Source organism: Zalophus californianus, chromosome 8 (genome assembly GCF_009762305.2).
Source record: "Zalophus californianus isolate mZalCal1 chromosome 8, mZalCal1.pri.v2, whole genome shotgun sequence".
Lineage (NCBI taxonomy): Eukaryota > Metazoa > Chordata > Mammalia > Carnivora > Otariidae > Zalophus > Zalophus californianus.
Window position 1 is genome coordinate 51,973,152 of NC_045602.1, and position 18,847 is coordinate 51,991,998.

The window sequence follows — 18,847 nt, forward strand, 5'->3', positions numbered from 1 at the left end:
ACAATATCAAACTAATTCCACCTTTAATTTCAAGATTACATTTCCTAAATGATGTATAAATTTTGAAATACAAAGCACAAAAATACTACATTTAAAGCATTTATCAAACAATGTAAAGCATTTATCAAACTACAATGTAAAAAATTTATTGTTCCCTATTAAATGATATCTAATAAGTGTTCCAGGAGACTTAATGGACTATTAGAAGCACCTCAAATGTAGCTAGAAAGTCAGTAGCTAACTAGATTACACCACTGACCAATTAAGATATACACCATTAACATAAAGTTTATAGAGAAATTTATATGGAAAAATCCTTACTAAGACTTAATGCCAAATATAACTGCACTTGGAAAAAAAAAAAAAAACCCCACAGTATCCGTAATTTGAAAAATGGTGCCAATACTAAAGAAAATAAATTCCCAGCAGGCCTCCTACAAATTTAGTATGTCCTCAGTGATCAATTACTAGCATATATAATGACATTAGAACATATACCCAGTAATTCTGGGGGGGAAGAAACATGAAAGCATTTATACTATCAACTTATTAAGCCAACAAGAAACATTATCCATACTTATGCTTCTTGAACTACTAACATCTTTCCTCCGTGCCCTGATAAAATGACCAAAAAAATATTCTATGAATGGAAAAACCTAAAATATCAAACAACAACAAAAATAACACGTTTATATTTGGCAGGAGAACTTAGTACCAGGAAAGTAAATCTTAGAGCCCATCCAGTTAGGTTAAATTGAGCCATCTCAAAAGGACCACGTGTTCAGAAGTTTCACAAAATGGCAAGGACTTTAGTCAAACACCAGTCTCCTTTAACACGTATGATTCTATTGTGTTTATAACCTATTGCTGTAAATAGGAGATTGGAGGGATTTTTCTACTCTAATTCCCTTTCTGCCCCTGCATAACTTTTTGCCCTGCACCATGAACACAAACAATTTAGCCTAGCTCAAGGTCAAAAAACAAATTGGTGGTAGGGTCAAAAATAAAATATCTCATTCCTGTCCGCTGCTCTGTTATCAAATTATTATAGGAGAGACACTAGTTATAAGATAGATGAACTCTTCTGTGGAAGGACAGAATAGAAGGCTTATTAGTGTTAGTGAACTGTTTCTCACCTCTTTAGATTTGGAACTTCTACCAGTGGTGCTTTTAGGATTCTTCGTGTTTTGCCCAGCCAAAGTCTGAAATATTAAGTAAAAAATACAGAAAAATAGAATTTACAATTCTGTTATTAATGTTCGTTTTTTAAAAAAGAATCCGAACACCAAACAATATCCAAACACATTCAATTATGCAAATAGTTAACAGGTATACCACACTAAGTCAACAATCATTTTAACAACATAGGCATCATCTCTGTAAGTTGTAGGTAAATTCAGTTTTACTGATCTTTTCTTCCCTATACCCACCAATGTCTAAGTTGGGCAATCAGTAACCTGATAAAGGACGCTTCAATTTAAACGAGAAAACGGTTTCCCATTCAGAAGCAGAGTGGTAAGTCACCTCAGGAGAGTCACTGCAGACTTTTTTTTTTTCCTTTAAACCACACTTGTATTTCTGACCACATTTTATCCAAATAATGCTTTTCAAACCTGTTAATAAATTACAAACTTGAGCTTATTTTTCTAAACGTCTATTGGCTTAAGTCAGTGGAATCATTAAGAGAAATGGGAGCTTGGGGGTGGAGTGAGGAGATGAAAGTACAAAACAAGATTACATCTCCTACTCCAAAGTTACAACAGCAGAGCTACTCATTTCAAAGATACACTGAGCCATTCTTCCTACCCTCCTCACCTTGTTGTTGCTGTCATGCCGTTTCATGACCGAAGGTCTAGCCTCTGTTTCCTGAGACTGTTTTGTAATATAACTGTAATCCAGTTCAGAATCCTTGCCTTGCAGGGCTGAGATCCTTCCACTGCCTCCTCTGGCAACACCGCTCTGAGTGGGTTTGAATTTATTGCTGCTTTCAGCCAAGCCTGACCTGGCACTTGTAGGTTTAAGGAGACCCGACTCCTTGGCTGAAAGTTTCTTTTCAGCATTTATTTGATCTCTGAGTACAGATTTCAGAAAACTTCTCTGGTTTTCGGCTTTTGAAGCTGTCGCTTTTGCCTTTGGAGAAGAGACCATACCAGCTTTGATGCTTGATTTAGTGCTAGATGTATTTGATACAGACAACATACTAGTTTTACCAGCTTCATCAGGCTTATTGGCCTGACCCATTCCTTTACTGGGGTATGCCTTGGTCACAGCATTTTCTGCAGGCTTTTCTTTCATTCCTGCCATGATCTTTTCCAACTTCTCTGCAACCATCCTAGCATCATTCTTTCCAGCCTTCTCTGTTCCTATTTGCAGATCCATTCTGGTTTCCTTACTATTAAATTCATTTTCCTCCTTTTCATCCATGTTACTTTTCTCAGAAATTCCCTTTTTGCTCATTGCCTTCTCATCCCCAGTGGAAATTCCTGGTACCAGGGCCACAACATAAGTAGATGGTACTATTTCTGAAACAGTTTCATGTTTGTCCACTTCAGCGACAGCTTCTATCATAGACTGTGTAATCCCAGAAAAGAAATCTTCTGCTTCAGATGGAGATTCTTCTAGAATTCCTTTGATGTTCCTTTCTTCTATAAATGGAGTGTCAGATGTTGATAATTCTGTTTCAGGGTTAATAATTTCTGCCTCTTCCTTCTCAAAGTCACTGGTATACACCTGCTGATTTAAAACACACTCCTCTACATTTTCAGTGAATAATTCAATACTGATTGGAGTGGATGCTACAAGAGGAATTTCCACTTTGACCTCTTCTCCTTGAGTTTCAACTTCCAATGTTTCAATAGCAAAGTCAGAGTCACACAGTGTTTTTTCAGGTTCTTCCTCACAAGGTTCCTCCTGCTGTACAGAAGTTTCTGTTTCAACTTTGGGAACAGTTTCTTCTTCAACCTCACTAGGTTTAAGAGAGAGACTATCAGCTGCTGTTTGCACCTCACTTTCATCAACTGGACTGTTTTTCAAGTCAGGGCTAAAAGTATTTAAAAACAAACAAAAAAAGAACACAAACAAAACACAAACAAAAATCAAACTATGATGAGAATTCAACCATTATAAATAATCCTGCTGATGCCAATTGTTAAGACTTCCTGATGCATTAGTAATAAGCACTGGGAAATCCAGCCAATCGGCATTAAAATGGTTAAGATGTTTTGACATAAATATGTAAGCAATATAAAATTTTAAAAGAGATCCTCCATTGCATTGAAGATTTTAGTTCAAAGGAAATAATGGTAAAAATCTGACCACTGATATAATTCTTATAACCAATTTTTCCTTCTGTGTTACATTTGCACTAGACATGAGGAGGTCGAACATGAATCTGAGACATCTCAAATTATTAAGATCTCCCCTAGAGTGGTTACTGAAATAATATGTGCATATAGTTCTACAATTTAACTAAAAAGTCCATGCATTGAAATTTAAAATTTTAAGTGAATCTTACCTAAAATGAACAGAAACAGAAACTGGTAAGGAGAAAAGGCCATACTCCTAACCATGTCAACTTTTTTTAAGATGTGAGACAATTTGTTTTTCCCCAAGAACTGTATTTAATAACGATACCTAAAAAAAACTTTCTTTGGAAGTATCTTTTAAATACTCTATTGGATTTAAAGTCACAGGCAAAACCGATAGAATCACCTTAACATAAAGTAGGTGCCTCTGGCTACTTGAGTGAGAAGGTATATATTAAAAGAAATTGTTCCAGTTACAGAGAATAACTTAGAATTCCAATACATAATTTAAAGTTTTAAGTAAAATTATTCAGAAGAAATGAAAATACATGGCAAGTACATGCAATTGATCTTATTTCATTGTGGTCTTCACAAATCCAAGGTAAACAAAAGTGTGTATGATTCTATAATTCAACTTCTTTCATTGAAACAGAGACAGAATAAACTGTTTTTATATTAATGTTCCATAGATCAGAGGTTATCTTGAAGAGTGACAAGGAAAATCTTAGCTTCCAAAACAATGTCCAGCATGCTGTCAACACAGATCAAATTTAACAAATATATTCACTTATTACATTAGAAGCACCCGGTTAGAGGAAGACACCAGAAAGTGATGCATTTCAACACCTCATAGTAAAGAATACTGGTTTTTTTCCTCCTAGTTTTCAAGGAAGGAGGGGGATGAGACATCCCGTTGATATACTTCCCAAAGAGTGGCCATAATATCCTTTAGTTAATGCAAGGTGATGTGTATCTGTGTCCCGAGGTTTTAATATTTCAATACTTTGGAAAAAGTTAAGTGCTACCATATCAGGGTCTAATCATTTGAACCAATAAACTGGTCTTCCCGGTGGAAGATGGTTAAGTTTAAACTTCCAAAGGAGATCTAAGGGATCAGAGAAACACCTCTTGATGAAAAGTTATAGAAGCAAAGAGTTTGAGGAATTTATTTAAGTTCAACAGTCAGTAACCATAAACCTTAATCAGTATGTATTCTACTCATATGTATAAGTTTCTACTCATTTGTATACTGAAAGGGCTTAAAACTTTTATTTGAAATTATTAACATCCCTCATATTCAAAAATATCAATGGCTGATTTTAAGTGTTCCAAATTCTTAGAACTAGTCAGAATAAAATTTGTGGCCAGGCACAAATATGACAAAGATAAGAAGCTCTGACATTCAGTTATAGCAGTTATGTAAATAACAATTCTCAAATGTGAGCTTTCATTTTTAAATTATAAGATTTATTTCCAATAAGGAAGATTAAATTCAAATTCCTGCCTCATTACAGAACTGCACCATTAACCCTAACGGCTTTATAAATTAGGGTTATACAAAAATACCAATCTACTCAGCTAGAAGGGTAACAATGGAGATTTCGATTCCTGGCTCTAGCAAGTCCTTCCCCTTTACCATATTTAAGTTTGGCAATAGAAAAAGCTATTGTCTTTTATACAAAATGAATCACTATGCAGTTCCATACTTCAGGGTGGGGACCTACTTGAAAAAATGGCTTAATACAATGTTTTTTTGTCTTTTAAAATTACAGTGCTGGGGCACCTGAGTGGCTCAGTCAGTTGAGTGGCTGCCTTCGGCTTAGGTCATGATCCCAGAGCCCTGGGATCGAGTCCCGCATGAGGCTCCCCGCTCAGCGGGGAGTCTGCTTCTCCCTCTGCCCTTCACCCTGCTTGTGCATTCTCTATCTTAAGTAAATAAATAAAATCTTCAAAATAAATAAATAAAATAAAATTACAGTGCTTTCTTCACAGAACTCATTTACTGAAAATTAATATCTAGTTTTCTGGCAAATATGGGAAAAAGTCTCCGTGTTCCTCAGGTTAGCCTGGAAAGTCCATTTGAGATGTAAAATAAATGAAATTATTAACACCAGAGTCAAAAAAAAAAAAAAAAAAAAGTCTTTTAGAGATCAAAGGAAAACACAGTCATATTTTGGGAAATGCACAAAAAAGAAATAGGGAAGGTATTCAGAATATAGGTATCTAATTTCCACCCCTGGCACACTTCCATTCCCGCATAATACCAGGGTTTCAAAACTCAAAAAAAGCTGGGTGTGAGAACAAAGGTTAATACCATACCCTACACTTTCTGAGAAACTTTAAGACTGCAACTTAACAATACTGAAGATTAGTATTTATTTAAGAGGGCCACTGGATACTTCCCAACATTGTTCTGGGTGAAAACTGCACCGTGCATCCTTATTTGGAGCCTTAATCACATGATAAGTAAATACAGTTTACATGGAAGGAGATGAGAACAGGCAAAATGGAGATTATTATTAATATATCCATAGGAGATTTCCTGTAAGTAGGAAATATATTTAAAGACTTTACACTAATTATAAACAAAAGGAACACACTCACGATGAATCAGCACCTGCAAGTGCTTCAAAAACAAAAGCAACACAACAAGCACCAGTATTTTCCCAGGATCAGTTTACTCAATAAAGAAATGTGACGTATTCAGGCCCCATCCCACGTATTTTTTTTAATGTCATATATAAGTCAGAAAAAACTGACTGCAAAATGGAAAGCATTAGTACTAGAATTTTTATAATTAATTTTATAAGTACCATAACAGACTTAAGAATCTCTGATTGGAAAGTCAAGATGAGAGGAAAAAAAGACCAGAACACAGACAAGAGCTGTTCTTGCAGACCTATAACTATGTTAAATGAAATCTGTAAAATGAGATTCCTCTGTAAAATGAGATTCCTCTATAAAATGAATTTTTGAAAAAGCCTACTCACTTAGCCAGAGTTACCGTGGCCAAACCGTAGGTCCATCTATATTACATGTAGCATTACCAGCTTATTGCCCTTTGTGGGCTTTTATAGCAAACAGTGCTGTTGGTATTACTTTTAGACATGTGAGCATAACTGATATGATGGTGTACAACTTAATAAAAAGTCTGTGCTGGCATTTACAGCAAACCTAATTGCTTAAAGTTACTACCATATTTTAAAGCACTCTTAACCATCTTTATCATTTAAAAGCCTCATATAAAAATTACTAAGAAAAATCCATAAGACATCCTGCTTTTCAGGCATCTTAAAATTAGTGCATCATATAAAACAAACTTTCCATATTTAAACACTTTCAAAATGCTCTTTCAAACTGATAAGCTCTTACTACATTGACTCTAACAAATAAGAGCAAATCACTTAGTATTAAAGAGGGGAAAGAATTCTAAATCAGTGATTCCAATGAAGAGCAGTAAAAAGAAGGTTATTAATTGGTGGAGTGAAGGTGGTGATAAAGGTGGTATTCATCAGGAAGATAAAGTTACTAAGAAGAGGATGTACTGTATGTGGTCAGAACAAGACTGTGAGTCACTGTGTTTACACCGAAGAACAAGTTTTCATCTTTCATCCAAGTTTTCATCCATTATTTTGCTTCTTTTCCCCCACTCCAGTTGTCTTCAAAAAGTATCAAAACACATACTGAATACCTTCTTTTTGGTTTTAAGTCAATGAAATTTTAAAAGACTATACAAAATGATTAAAATTTTATTACTGTGTTTAACAATTTTGGAATAGAAAAATCTAACAAGAATGTAATGCTGATAACGGAGTCGAGTTGTTCAAGAGTCTAGCAAAACATTTCATAAAGAAGTCATATTTATGTATTTAATTCAAACTGTGTTTACAAATTTAGTTTTTCTAAAAAATCAGTAAATACCTGAAAGAGACTAAAAAATAAAACAACGCTCGGTCAAAAAAAAAAAACCACACACACACACACACACTGTAACATTCATATATATACACAAAATGGACATGAGAGATACAAACATTTTGCTACGAGTGAACAATTATCATAAAATACAGGAACAAAATTCAGTAATTAAATACTATGCAAAAATGTTATTAGCAAACTTAAAGCAACATACCTTTCTTTTCCTAGTTCTGGGTCTTCGTCAGCTTGAGCCTGTAACACAATTCCACATTTCATTAGAGGCTATTCTACCGGATTTTAAATATTTAACCCATCAATGCAATGAGTTCAGTTCTTAAAATCTAAGCTAAAAAAACAGTATCACATCTTGTCCACATAACTATCAGGTGCTAGAATTATTTTCTCATTAGATAAAGAGCCCTGAGTTAGGTGATAGGGAATAACTGACACACAGCAATTAATGAGAAGAAAGTCTCCGTAATGTTGATACAAATAAACTCTTTAGGATGCCTGAGTAGCACAGTTGGCTGAGTGTCCAACTCTTAGTTTTGGCTCAGGTCATGATCTCAGCATCCTGAGATCAAGCCCCGAGTCAGGTTCTGCACTCAGATGGGAGTCTGCTTGAGATTCTCTCAGCCCCTCTCTCTCTGGCCCTCCTCCCGTGCATGCATACTCGTACTCTCTAATAAAGAAATACAATCTTTAAAAAAAAAAAAAATTTTTTTAACTTTAAAACTTGGAAATGCTTTTTTCGAAGAATAAAACCAATCAAACCAAAATATCAACATCTTCATTGTGCAATTTTTATTTAAAAAGACTTCTATTTATAAGGGAGATTAGGTGACTTAAAAAGCTTTCTACTCAAAACACCTAGAAGTGCTGAAAAAATTTAACGCTTTTTTTTTTTTAAGTAGGCTCCATGCCCAGAGTGGAGCCCAATGTGGAGCTTCAACTCACGACCCTGAGATCAAAACCTGAGCTGAAATCACGAGTCGGATGCTTAACCAACCGAGTCATCCAAGCAACCCTAACAATAATCCTTTTAAACATATACCTGAACCACCAAAAAATCAATGTCCTAGGGCCCAAAATGGAAGCAGAATTAAAAATTCAATGCCTAACAACATACCAAGCACCAGTCCAGGCACTGGACACATCAGTGAACAAAACAGCAAAAACTGTCTGTTCTTTAGAGCTTATATATACTAGCTGTAGGCTTTTTCTCTGGGAATCGTGTGTGCTGAGTTGAGAATTATCCTTCTTTAGAGATATTAAAAACTGAAAATTATACTTTAAAGAAATTGAATAATGTGCTTAGAGAGGATTTCTGGTGTGGGTGATGGGAGTCCCAGAGTAAAGGCCTTCTTTACTGGGGCATTTTGCTGGGTATTCTCAGTCTACACTCTAATGACACATAACCAAAATTAAAGATGACAGTTGATAAGCCCCATCCATAATATTTACAAGCAGTCTTCCCATTCACAGGGAATGCTTATGTGGGGAGGGGGCCTCATGACAGCAGAGGAAATCTATACCAGATACCAATACAAGCTAACTTGCTTCTTTATTCATAAAGAGAAAAACAAATGCACAACAGAGAGCAAGATAAGGATACAAAATGGACTGAAGACATTTCAGACAATGAAATACTTCACAAAATCAGTATAGGTGCTACTTCCAGAAAGACAGAACATTAAAATTTCAAGTTAAGAAATAATCAAAGAAATAGTAAGAGGAAGACCTTCTTCAGGTGAAGAACACACTAATCTTTATAAATTCACTGAGTGCTCTAAAGCAGGATATATGAGTAAGTCTGAAACCAAGATAAAACCTTGCTCACTGGGCTAGTCATACTGATCCTCCTTGGAGTTCCTGAATCATCAAATTTGTCCTTAAGGCCTTAGCACTTGCCCTTCAGTTTAAAAAAACTCCTCTCCTTGTTATTGTAGAGCTTGCTCTCTTACTTTGCTCAGGTCTCAAATAACTATTCCTCAGAGGGGACTATCCCTGCCACTCTAAAATATACATTCCCCCTATCCATTACTCTCTACCCCTTTCATCTGATTGGTCTCCATAACACTTGATAGCATTTTTTAACCACCTGACATTGTGTGTGTGTGTGTGTGTGTGTGTGTACACGTATGATCTTTTTATAGTCCATCTTCTCCACTAAAATATGAGCTCCTTGAGGACTAGGACATCAACTCCTCTATTTATCAATGTAGTCCAATGTCTAAAAAACAGTGCTGGCATAGAAAAGGAATTAGACAGGTATTTGTTTAATGAACCAATCAATAAATGCTAAAAGTTTTCAAAGGAAAAAAATAAAATACATAATGATATGATTAGAATCAGCCTTCTCGGGACACCTGGGTGGCTTAGTCGGTTAGGCATCTGCCTTCAGCTCAGGTTATGATGCTGGGTCCTGTGATCAAGTCCCACATCAGGCTCCCTGCTCAGTGGGGAGCCTTGCTTCTCCCTCTGCCTCTGCCACTCCCCCTGCTTGTGCGCTCTCTCTTGCTCACTCTCTCTCAAATAAATAAAATCTTAAAAAAAGAATCAGCTTTCTCCTTAACAATACAGGTTAAGGGGCACCTGACTGGCTCGGTAGGTAGAGCATGCAACTCTTAATCTTGGGGTTGTGAGTTCGAGCCCCATGTTGGGTGTAGAGATTTATTAAAAATAAAATCTTAGAACAAACAAAAGAACTACTACAGGTTAAGAAAAACAATGAAAGGAAAAACAATCTGAGCACAGAATTCTCCATCTAGACAAACTATCAATGAAATATGTAAGAGCAAAATAAAGTCAATTTCAAATAGGCAGGGATTCAAAAAGTGTACTGTCCACACATACTTTCTGGGGGAAAATTATTTGATGCTGTAATCTAACAAACAGAAAAGTGAACCAAGAGAGGAGGAGATACAGAATCTAAGAAAAACCAGAAATAACTCAGAAGAGCAATAAAAAGAAAATAAAGGTCTATAAGTTGCTTTATGAAACAAATGGCCATAAATTTAGAACAGGGAGCTTTACCAATAGAGTAGATTCTATTCAACAAATAGTAATAAATGGCCTGAGTAACATGAAGACAGTCTTCCCTTTTCCTCTCAACATCAATTGCCCTGCCACAATTGTACAGGAAAGCCATAATCCAAACACTGAAGAAAACAAAAACAGCATCATTTTGAAAAATGAATGGGGATATAAGAAAGTGACCTCCAAGTGTACAAGTTATGGACAGATGCTGTATTTCCCTTTTTTTAAGATTTTATTTATTTATTTGAGAGAGAGAGAGACACAGTGAGAGAGGGAGCACAAGCTCCCTCTTGTGGGAGGAGTGGAAGAGGGAGAAGCAGGCTTCCTGCTGAGCAGGGAGCCCAATGCGGGGCTGATCCCAGGACCCTGGGATCATGACCTGAGCCGAAGGCAGGCACTTAATGACTGAGCCACCCAGGTGCCCTGTATTTCCTTCTTTACAGACCTACTCTCATACTCAATTCTGTAGTATCTAACTAATCAAGGTATCAAAAATACAGATATTAATTTTCAGTACTTAGAATTAAGCCTTCATGCTTCATATGCAGAGTAACTATAGTTATACAACTAAAAGTTGTAATGTGTACCTTACTCAACTTACTGTAATTTAGACAAATTTACACTGCTCCATAAACCATGAAAATTGAAGTAGTGACTGAAACACAAATTTTTAAAAGAAAGAATTATCTAAACAGCATCATTTGTGCTCCTCTCCAACATTTTGGAGAGCCAATGTTTGGCTACCCTCCAACATTACAGGTAAAAAAATGAATGGGTGGTGCCAAAGAATAATATAAGGATGTTAATTAATTAGCTCATCATAAACGTGGCAAATTAAAAACTGTTATTTTAAAACTTGGGGGACAGGATTTATTTCCATTTCCTAGTCCAGTTTAGGCTTTCATTACTTCTCATATAGACCACTATAATACCTTGAAATTAGTCGACCTGCCTCAACCATCAATTTACCATTTGTTAAATGAATATAATGAACACTGTGTGACATGCTAAAGATTATGAGGCTAGCTAAGTCTACAGTAAAGATTATGTGGGGCTAAGTCTACAGTAAAACAATGTGTTTTTCAATTTAATAAGCCGTAAGAATAAGGTTCTGAGTAAAAGCTTGGGAAGTAAAGTATCATTCAGGCAGACGTTTTCTATAATCATTTGTTTCATTTTCTTTAAGTCTAAAAATTCAGGACTGTATTTTTTAGAAGAAAAATTTCTGTATCGTGTTTACTATTAATTCTGAACAAAGTAATAACCTCAAAATATCAAAAACACAAATTTTTAAAAATACCATGTACTGTTGAGAGAAAAAAAATGCTAAAAACTTCCAAATTTTTTCTGAAATTATCAGGTTAAACAAGCCACTCAAATCTTTGCTGAAATCAGTACCTCTCATGGGGTGCCTGGGTGGCTCAGTTAAGCGTCCAATTCTTTTCGGCTCAGGTCATAATTTCAGGGTCATGAGATGGAGCCCCGTGTTGGGCTCTGCACTCAAGAGGGAGTCTACCTGAGGATTTTCTCTCTTCCCCACCCTCAGCTGCTCCCCCAGTTCTCTCTCTCTAAATCTTAGAAAACAAAACAAAAGCTACCTATCATGATGCATTTACTTAGAATTAAGCTAGCACAAGATTTTTAGCATATTAATAAATAAAAAACATGCAGACACCAAATATAGGCCCCATTATTTGCCTCCTGTTATGGAGATAAAATGAAACTATTAGAAAGAGAAAACATCTGGGGCGCCTGATGGGTCAGATGGTTAAGCGTCTGCCTTTGGCTCAGGTCATGATCCCAGTGTCCTGGGATCAAGCCCCACACCAGGCTCCTGGCTCAGCAGGGAGCCTGCTTCTCCCTCTCCCTCTGCCTCTCCCCCTGCTTGAGCTCTCTCTGTGTCTCGAATAAATAAAATCTTAAAAAAAGAGAGAGAAAACATCTGAGTTTGAATTTCATTCTTACAAAGGCGGATTACTTAGAGTTTTCATAGACGTATTATTACTGTATAAGCCAATAATCTGTAAACTCTTATGTCTTATACAAGAGTTGATAATAAAGGAAAGAATACATAAACTTCTATCAGGAGGCGGCCAAAATGGACTCAAAGTAGATTCTGCACTCCGGAGAGAATCATGATCACGTTACATACATGGAATCATTCTACACGTATGTCCATAACAGTTATCAGAATGAATATGCTACATTTTTCAAAATTATTCAACTTATTGTTAATTTAGACAAATTTACACTGCTCCATAAGGCATAAAAATGAAGTAGTGATTACAACACAAATTTTTTTTTTTAAGATTTATTATTTATTTTGAGAGAGTGAGAATGAGAGAGAGAGAGAGTACATGAGAGGGGGGAAGGTCAGAGGGAGAAGCAGACTCCCTGCTGAGCAGGGAGCCTGATGCGAGACTCGATCCCGGGACTCCAGGATCATGACCTGACCCGAAGGCAGTAGCTTAACCAACTGAGCCACCCAGGCGCCCAACAACACAAATTTTTAAAAGAAAGAATATCTAAACTCAGTACCAGTTTGGCTACTCTCCAAGAATAATTCTTGAAATTTCCTTCAGAGTACATCTTCTAGCTTTGGAAGGATGACCTTTACACTTTCTTCATTTTCTAAAAGCACAAAAGTTGACAGAAAATAATCTTACCTCTGATGAGTCCATTTTTGGAGATAATGTGCAGGTCAATACATGGTCACCTATATTCTGTGGATTTTGTTTCAGAAAGCTATACATTGACTGAGCAGATTCAGGACTATCTAACTGAAGAATTGCCTTTGGAGAAGATAAAAAAAAATATATTAAGTAGTTCATAAAAAAACAAAAGTAGAATTACCATATGATCCAGGAATCCCACTTTGTGGTATTACCCCAAAGAACTGCAAGCAGGAAATCAAACAGACATTTGTACACCCATGTTCATACCAGTGTTATTTACAACAGTCAAAGGGTAAAGCAAACTTAAGTATCAACGGATGAGTAGATAAACAATGGATTATTATTCAGCTTTAAAAAGGAAGGTAATTCTGACATATGTTATATGCTGGAAGACATTAAGCTAAGTGAAATAAGCCAATCATTAAAGATCAAATATTGTATGATTCCATTTATAGGAGATAGCTAGAGTAGTCAAATTCCTAAAGTGGAAAGTAGAGTGGTAGAATGGTGGTTGTCAGGGGCTAGGAAGAGAGGCACAGAGGAATTACTGTTTAATGGACAGGGAGTTTCAGTTTGGGAAGATAAAAAAAGTTCTGGAGATGGACTGTGGTGACGGTTGTGTAACAACATGAATATACTTAATGCCACTGAATGGACACTTAAACATGGTTAAAACGGTAAATTTAGTTATATGTATTTTAGCACAATAAAAACATCTTTTAATTTTTCTAAAGAATAGATGTTTTTCTTCCAGACTTCAAATGTGATTACAAAGGTAAAGCTAATCTTCATTTCAAAGGAAACAAGAGAAAACAATCCTTAAAATGTTGCAAAGTCCAGACAAAATGGAAAAGTATGATAGGAATTTTTAGGAAATTAAAAAAATACCTACCAGAAGATTAAACATATCTAAGTTCAAAATTCCTTATACCATCTGTCATCTCCCTTCCCTCCTACATCACACTACTTCTAAAGTATCAAACATGCTCTATGTATCAAGTTAGAAGCATGTCAAAGAAATTAGTATCTACCTTTGGTGAATTAGGTACTTTTTCTGAAGCAAACACTATCAACTTTGATATGAAATCCTACCTTTCTAGGTAATATATGGTTGCTGAAAATCTAATTTTACTAGACAAGTATCTGAATTAAATATTAAACACAATGTCAAGAGGTTAGGAATTTCTTTTAAGAAACCAAACCCCTAAGTAAGGGATGATCATTTTATACTTCTGTATAACTGAACAAAAAACTTTAGAAAATATCTGGTAACACCTTTTTTCATTTTACAAGTAAGAACCAACTAAAAGTGTAAGTTAACTCAGCCAAGGTCACAAAGGTAGTTAAGGCTAGATGAACTCAAGTCTAAACTTTCCCATAAGATAATGCTCTTTGCACATACTACCTTTCTCCCTTGTGCAAGTTTTATTTCCCATTAAAACTTGGGAGTTCTGGGGCACCTGAGTAGCTCAGCTGGTTAAGTGTCTGACTCTTGACATCAGCTCAGGTCATATCTCAGGGTCGTGGGATCAAGCCTTAATGTCAGGCTTCCCACTCAGTGGGGAGTCTGCTAGAGATTCTCCCTCTCCCTCTTCCCCTCCTTCTGCTCTAACATAAATAAATAAATCTTTAAACAAAACAAAAAAACACTAGGGAGTTCTGAGGAGAAAGTCATCATCTCTTCCTTCTTCTTATAGCCCAGGAGAAAATATACTGATCTATCATAGTTCAGCTAAGAAATAATGTTTATAGGTGCTTCAGTTCAGAAGATGGATTAAAAGTTGCAAACCTGAAGATTACAGGGTTCAGTCATATATATTCTCTACAGAACATATAGCTAAAACAGGAGGGACCTAATTACCTTGTTTTTATTACTCATGAATACGTGGTGAGCCACTTTTCCAAACTGAAGTCCAACACAAAGCACACACTGAAGTCCATCTTCTGGTAAGTTATCAAGATGTACAAATCGATTATAAATTTTATCTATATTTGCCTGTAGGTTTATTTTTTTAACAGACAACATAGAAAAAGAGAAACACAGCTGAAATATCAAACTATAAAACACAGACTAAGAGTAAGTTAATTTTTCAGAGGTCAGATGATATCCTCTCCCAGAAATAAGAAAATGACCATGTGAGTGAAGACAGTGAGATCTTAGTTTTAGATTTGAGTGATCAATGCAACAATATACTAAAACAAGAAGTATAATCTTTCTTCTATCAACATAATATTTACCCAAAACACTTTATACCTAAGCCACTTAATATGGCTCCAGTATCTAGAAAATATTTCACAACAGGGATTACCATGTCCCTTTATTTCTTATTTTTACCGAGAGAAGATCCATCTGACACTTTCATCACCTCAATATTTTATTTTTTTAATTTAAATTCAATTAACTAACATATAACGTATTATTAGTTTCAGAAGTAGAGTTCAGTGATTCATCAACTGCATATAACATCCAGTGCTCATTACATCACGTGCCTTCACCATCACCCTCAATATTTTAAAATCAGTAGTAAGGTTTTATTTGTAACAGGCAAATAACCAATGTTTCCATCAATTAAACAAGTGTACAAAAGCATTTAAATGTAAAACTTACCTCTGGGTCATTTTCTTTAATCAAGGTTGTAAATATAGCTTCCTAGAAAGGCAAAACAGAGGGAAAGTGAAGATGTAAGTCTTCCTCATTCACATATTTATTTAGTCAGGATTCATAATAAAATAACCTATATGAATAAGCATTAAGCACTATTTCATAAAATGAGAAGTCAGCAAAAGTTTTGTTCCTTCTAAAAATCCTTCCTTCTTCCTAAACAAATTATTCAAGTCCCACCTTAATACACTTTAATTCTTCCTATTCCCCTAAGTACATTAAAGATTAATAAGGTGGCATCAGGGGAGAACATTCAAATTCATATACAAGGAATAAGAGATTTAATTTAGCAGACAATAAGAAAATTCAAATTGTAAAATAAAAAGTTAACTAGGGGCGCCTGGGTGGTTCAGTCCTTAAGCGTCTGCCTTTGGCTCAGGTCATGATCCCAGGGTCCTGGGATCAAGCCCCACATCAGGCTCCATGCTCGGCGGGAAGCCTGCTTCTCCCTCTCCCACTCCCCCTGCTTGTGTTCCCTCTCTCACTGTCTCTCTCCGTCAAATAAATAAAATCTTTAAAAAAAAAAAAGTTAACTAAGCAAAGTAGGGGATGAGGAAGAACAGAAATGTAGGCTAGTAAAAAAAACAAAAAACAGTGCAGAGTATTAAATGGGCAATTATTTAGTACTGTTGATTATAAAGAAGGCTAAGAGTAGCATGAGACAAAAATGTCAGAGCTGGGAAAGGCTAGCTAATGGACGGCTTACCAGTATAGGAAAGGAACTTTATGAGACTCTGGTTCTTAAACTTTTTTTTTTCTTTTCAACTCTATTGACACATATAAAACGATTCTACCAATTACATCAGAGTGATTCTCTCTGAAAGGCTTTCTCAAATAACACCCATTTCCACCTTCCTCTAGATATTCTAAAAATTGCTTCATGCCTCTTAGCAATTGATATGCCACCAAAAAACAGTGAAGGGTTTCTAAATCAGTTGACTCTAAACAGATTTAATTTTGTATCAGTCTCAGGGCGCCTGGGTGGCTCAGTCGGTTAAGCGTCTGCCTTCGGCTCAGGTCATGATTCCAGGGTCCTGGGACTGAGACCCATATTGGGCTCCCTGCTCGGTGGGATACCTGCTTCTCCCTCTCCCACTCCCCCCTGCTTGTGTTCCCTCTCTCGCTGTCTCTTATTTTTATATCAGTCTCATTGCTTCGTGGAGAAAGATTTTAAGGGAGACAAAACTAAAGGTAGGAGACATAAAGAACTACTTTAGTTGGAAGTTTTCAAGAAACAAAGCAATGATGGATGGGATAAAGAGGGAACAAGCTACAGAAATATTTAGATCTAGTGATGGACTGGTTGTGAGAAAATAAAAGAAAAACTAAAGATAACATCTGGGATTCCAGTTTGGAGGACAGATAAAGGCAGTAAAATAAGAATACAGAGTTGTCTACAAATAGTAGTTTTCAACTTTTTTTCCATTCTGACATACATGAGGAACTAAGAGTCCCTCAATATGGAAGTAACTCTCAAACACTGGGATGGGAGACTGTGAAGAGACAGGAAGAAGCTTTCTCAGTGACTCAGAGAAAACATGTAACCTGAAGAAGACACAAGCTAGAAAACATAACCAACTATAATAAACCTGATCTAAAAATTTTATATTCTAGTAAAAATGACGGTAAGTCCATTATTTACCTCATCTTTTATATTCATGTTTTCAGGAACCATACTTATTGAGAGTTGATTTCCATCCATTGATATTGGGAAGCAGGTATAAAATTTTACCATAGATTCTGCAGATTTTCTATTTATTTCCATAAATATCTTTTAAAATAGAAAGCACAAGAAGAAAAAAATAAATGCCTTTAAGTTACTTTTTCTTGAAAAGATTTAATATTTAAGAGTCAATTGAATAACTTAGTAAACATTAAGATAAAAAAATGCATTCCTGAGAAAGTGAGGCCAATAGACTCAGAGTATTACAACAATAAGGAAGAAATAATGAATGACTAAACTCATAAGGCAATACTAAAGAGAGAAATAAGGGACATTCTAGTAAAGGACATTAAGGAAAATCTTATTTATCTTATTCATCACTGTACCCTTAGTACCTAGAGCAGTATCTAGCATATAGCAGATATTTAATAAATATTTAAATAAATTTAATGACTGATAAAGTATGAGAAATACGAGAATTGAAAGAACCAAAGAAATGTGCAATGATTACCAAGTTATTTTTAATTTTGTTGTTTTTCTAATTATAAAATTATAGTTCCACACATTTTGGTTTTAATTTTCATCACTGGGTGAATGAATAGTTGAACATTCTTCTGTGTCTGATAGTCCGTGAGGTAGAAATCTTCCATATATTTGTTCATAGTTGCAATTCTTGTTTTTAAAGGAACTATCTCTTTGTGTCATTTGCCAATTTGTTTATTGAACTTTTACTATTTTATAGTGTAATGAGGATATGAATCTTTGTTTCCTTTTTACAAATATTTTTAATTTTTAATTTACATCTTGCTTTATGTTAATTTTAATTCACAAATGTTTATATGATTGAGTCTGGTATTTTTCCACATAATAGCTAGAAAAGTATTAAATCTCCAAATAGTTAATTCTACTCAACTCTAATAAGAACTGGGCAGATAATAATCTACATTTTCTGTATTTGGATTTCAATGTATCTACTCATACTTTGGTATATGATGTAAAGTATGAATCTGAATTATTCATTTCTAGATTCCCACAATTTCCCATTTCATGTATTATCACATAAAAAATTTTTATTAAAAAATTCATTTTTATTCTTTTATTCTTGTCTCTAAATAAAAACAGCTTTAATGGAATATAATTTACATATCATAAAGTTCACCAGTACAGGTGTAGAATTCATTGGTTTTTAGTAATTTATGAAGTCGTGCAACCATTCAAATACTCTACTTTTAACATTATTTGAAATTGCATTTAACTCACTTGTATTCACTCTCTTCTACTCAGTTTTCTGAAGCACACTGGTTCTGACCACCAGCAAACATATATCCTACTCTCAAAGATCTCTAGTGATCACCAACTCCTTTCTAATGTAAGAACACTACTACTAACCACCAGAATGGTGTTTCCAGTATTTAAACTTTCCTGAAATCTCACTCCCTATAAGATACCTTCCACAAGGTGTTTTTAATAATACATTTTGTTTTAAAATTACAAAAGCAGTATGTACTTACTACTGAAAACGTAAAACACAGATAAACTAAGGTTATTCTAAGTACTGATGACATATTTGAGAATGGTTACTTCC

General features: G+C 35.2%; 1 protein-coding gene across 3 annotated transcripts in view; it reads right to left on the reverse strand.

The window, feature by feature from the left end:
* Window positions 1–18,847, reverse strand: part of ZNF638 (zinc finger protein 638) — a 130,228-nt gene that overhangs the window by 7,615 nt on the left and 103,766 nt on the right. For all 3 annotated transcript variants that reach the window (XM_027620752.1, XM_027620753.1, XM_027620754.1), the window contains exons 17-23: window positions 17,242–17,370; window positions 15,546–15,587; window positions 14,799–14,933; window positions 12,929–13,054; window positions 7,438–7,475; window positions 1,816–3,040; window positions 1,137–1,202 (exon numbers count right to left, since the gene is read on the reverse strand). In XM_027620752.1, coding sequence (XP_027476553.1) covers window positions 1,137–1,202; window positions 1,816–3,040; window positions 7,438–7,475; window positions 12,929–13,054; window positions 14,799–14,933; window positions 15,546–15,587; window positions 17,242–17,370 — 1,761 coding nt within the window. The remainder of the gene's footprint in view (window positions 1–1,136; window positions 1,203–1,815; window positions 3,041–7,437; window positions 7,476–12,928; window positions 13,055–14,798; window positions 14,934–15,545; window positions 15,588–17,241; window positions 17,371–18,847) is intronic.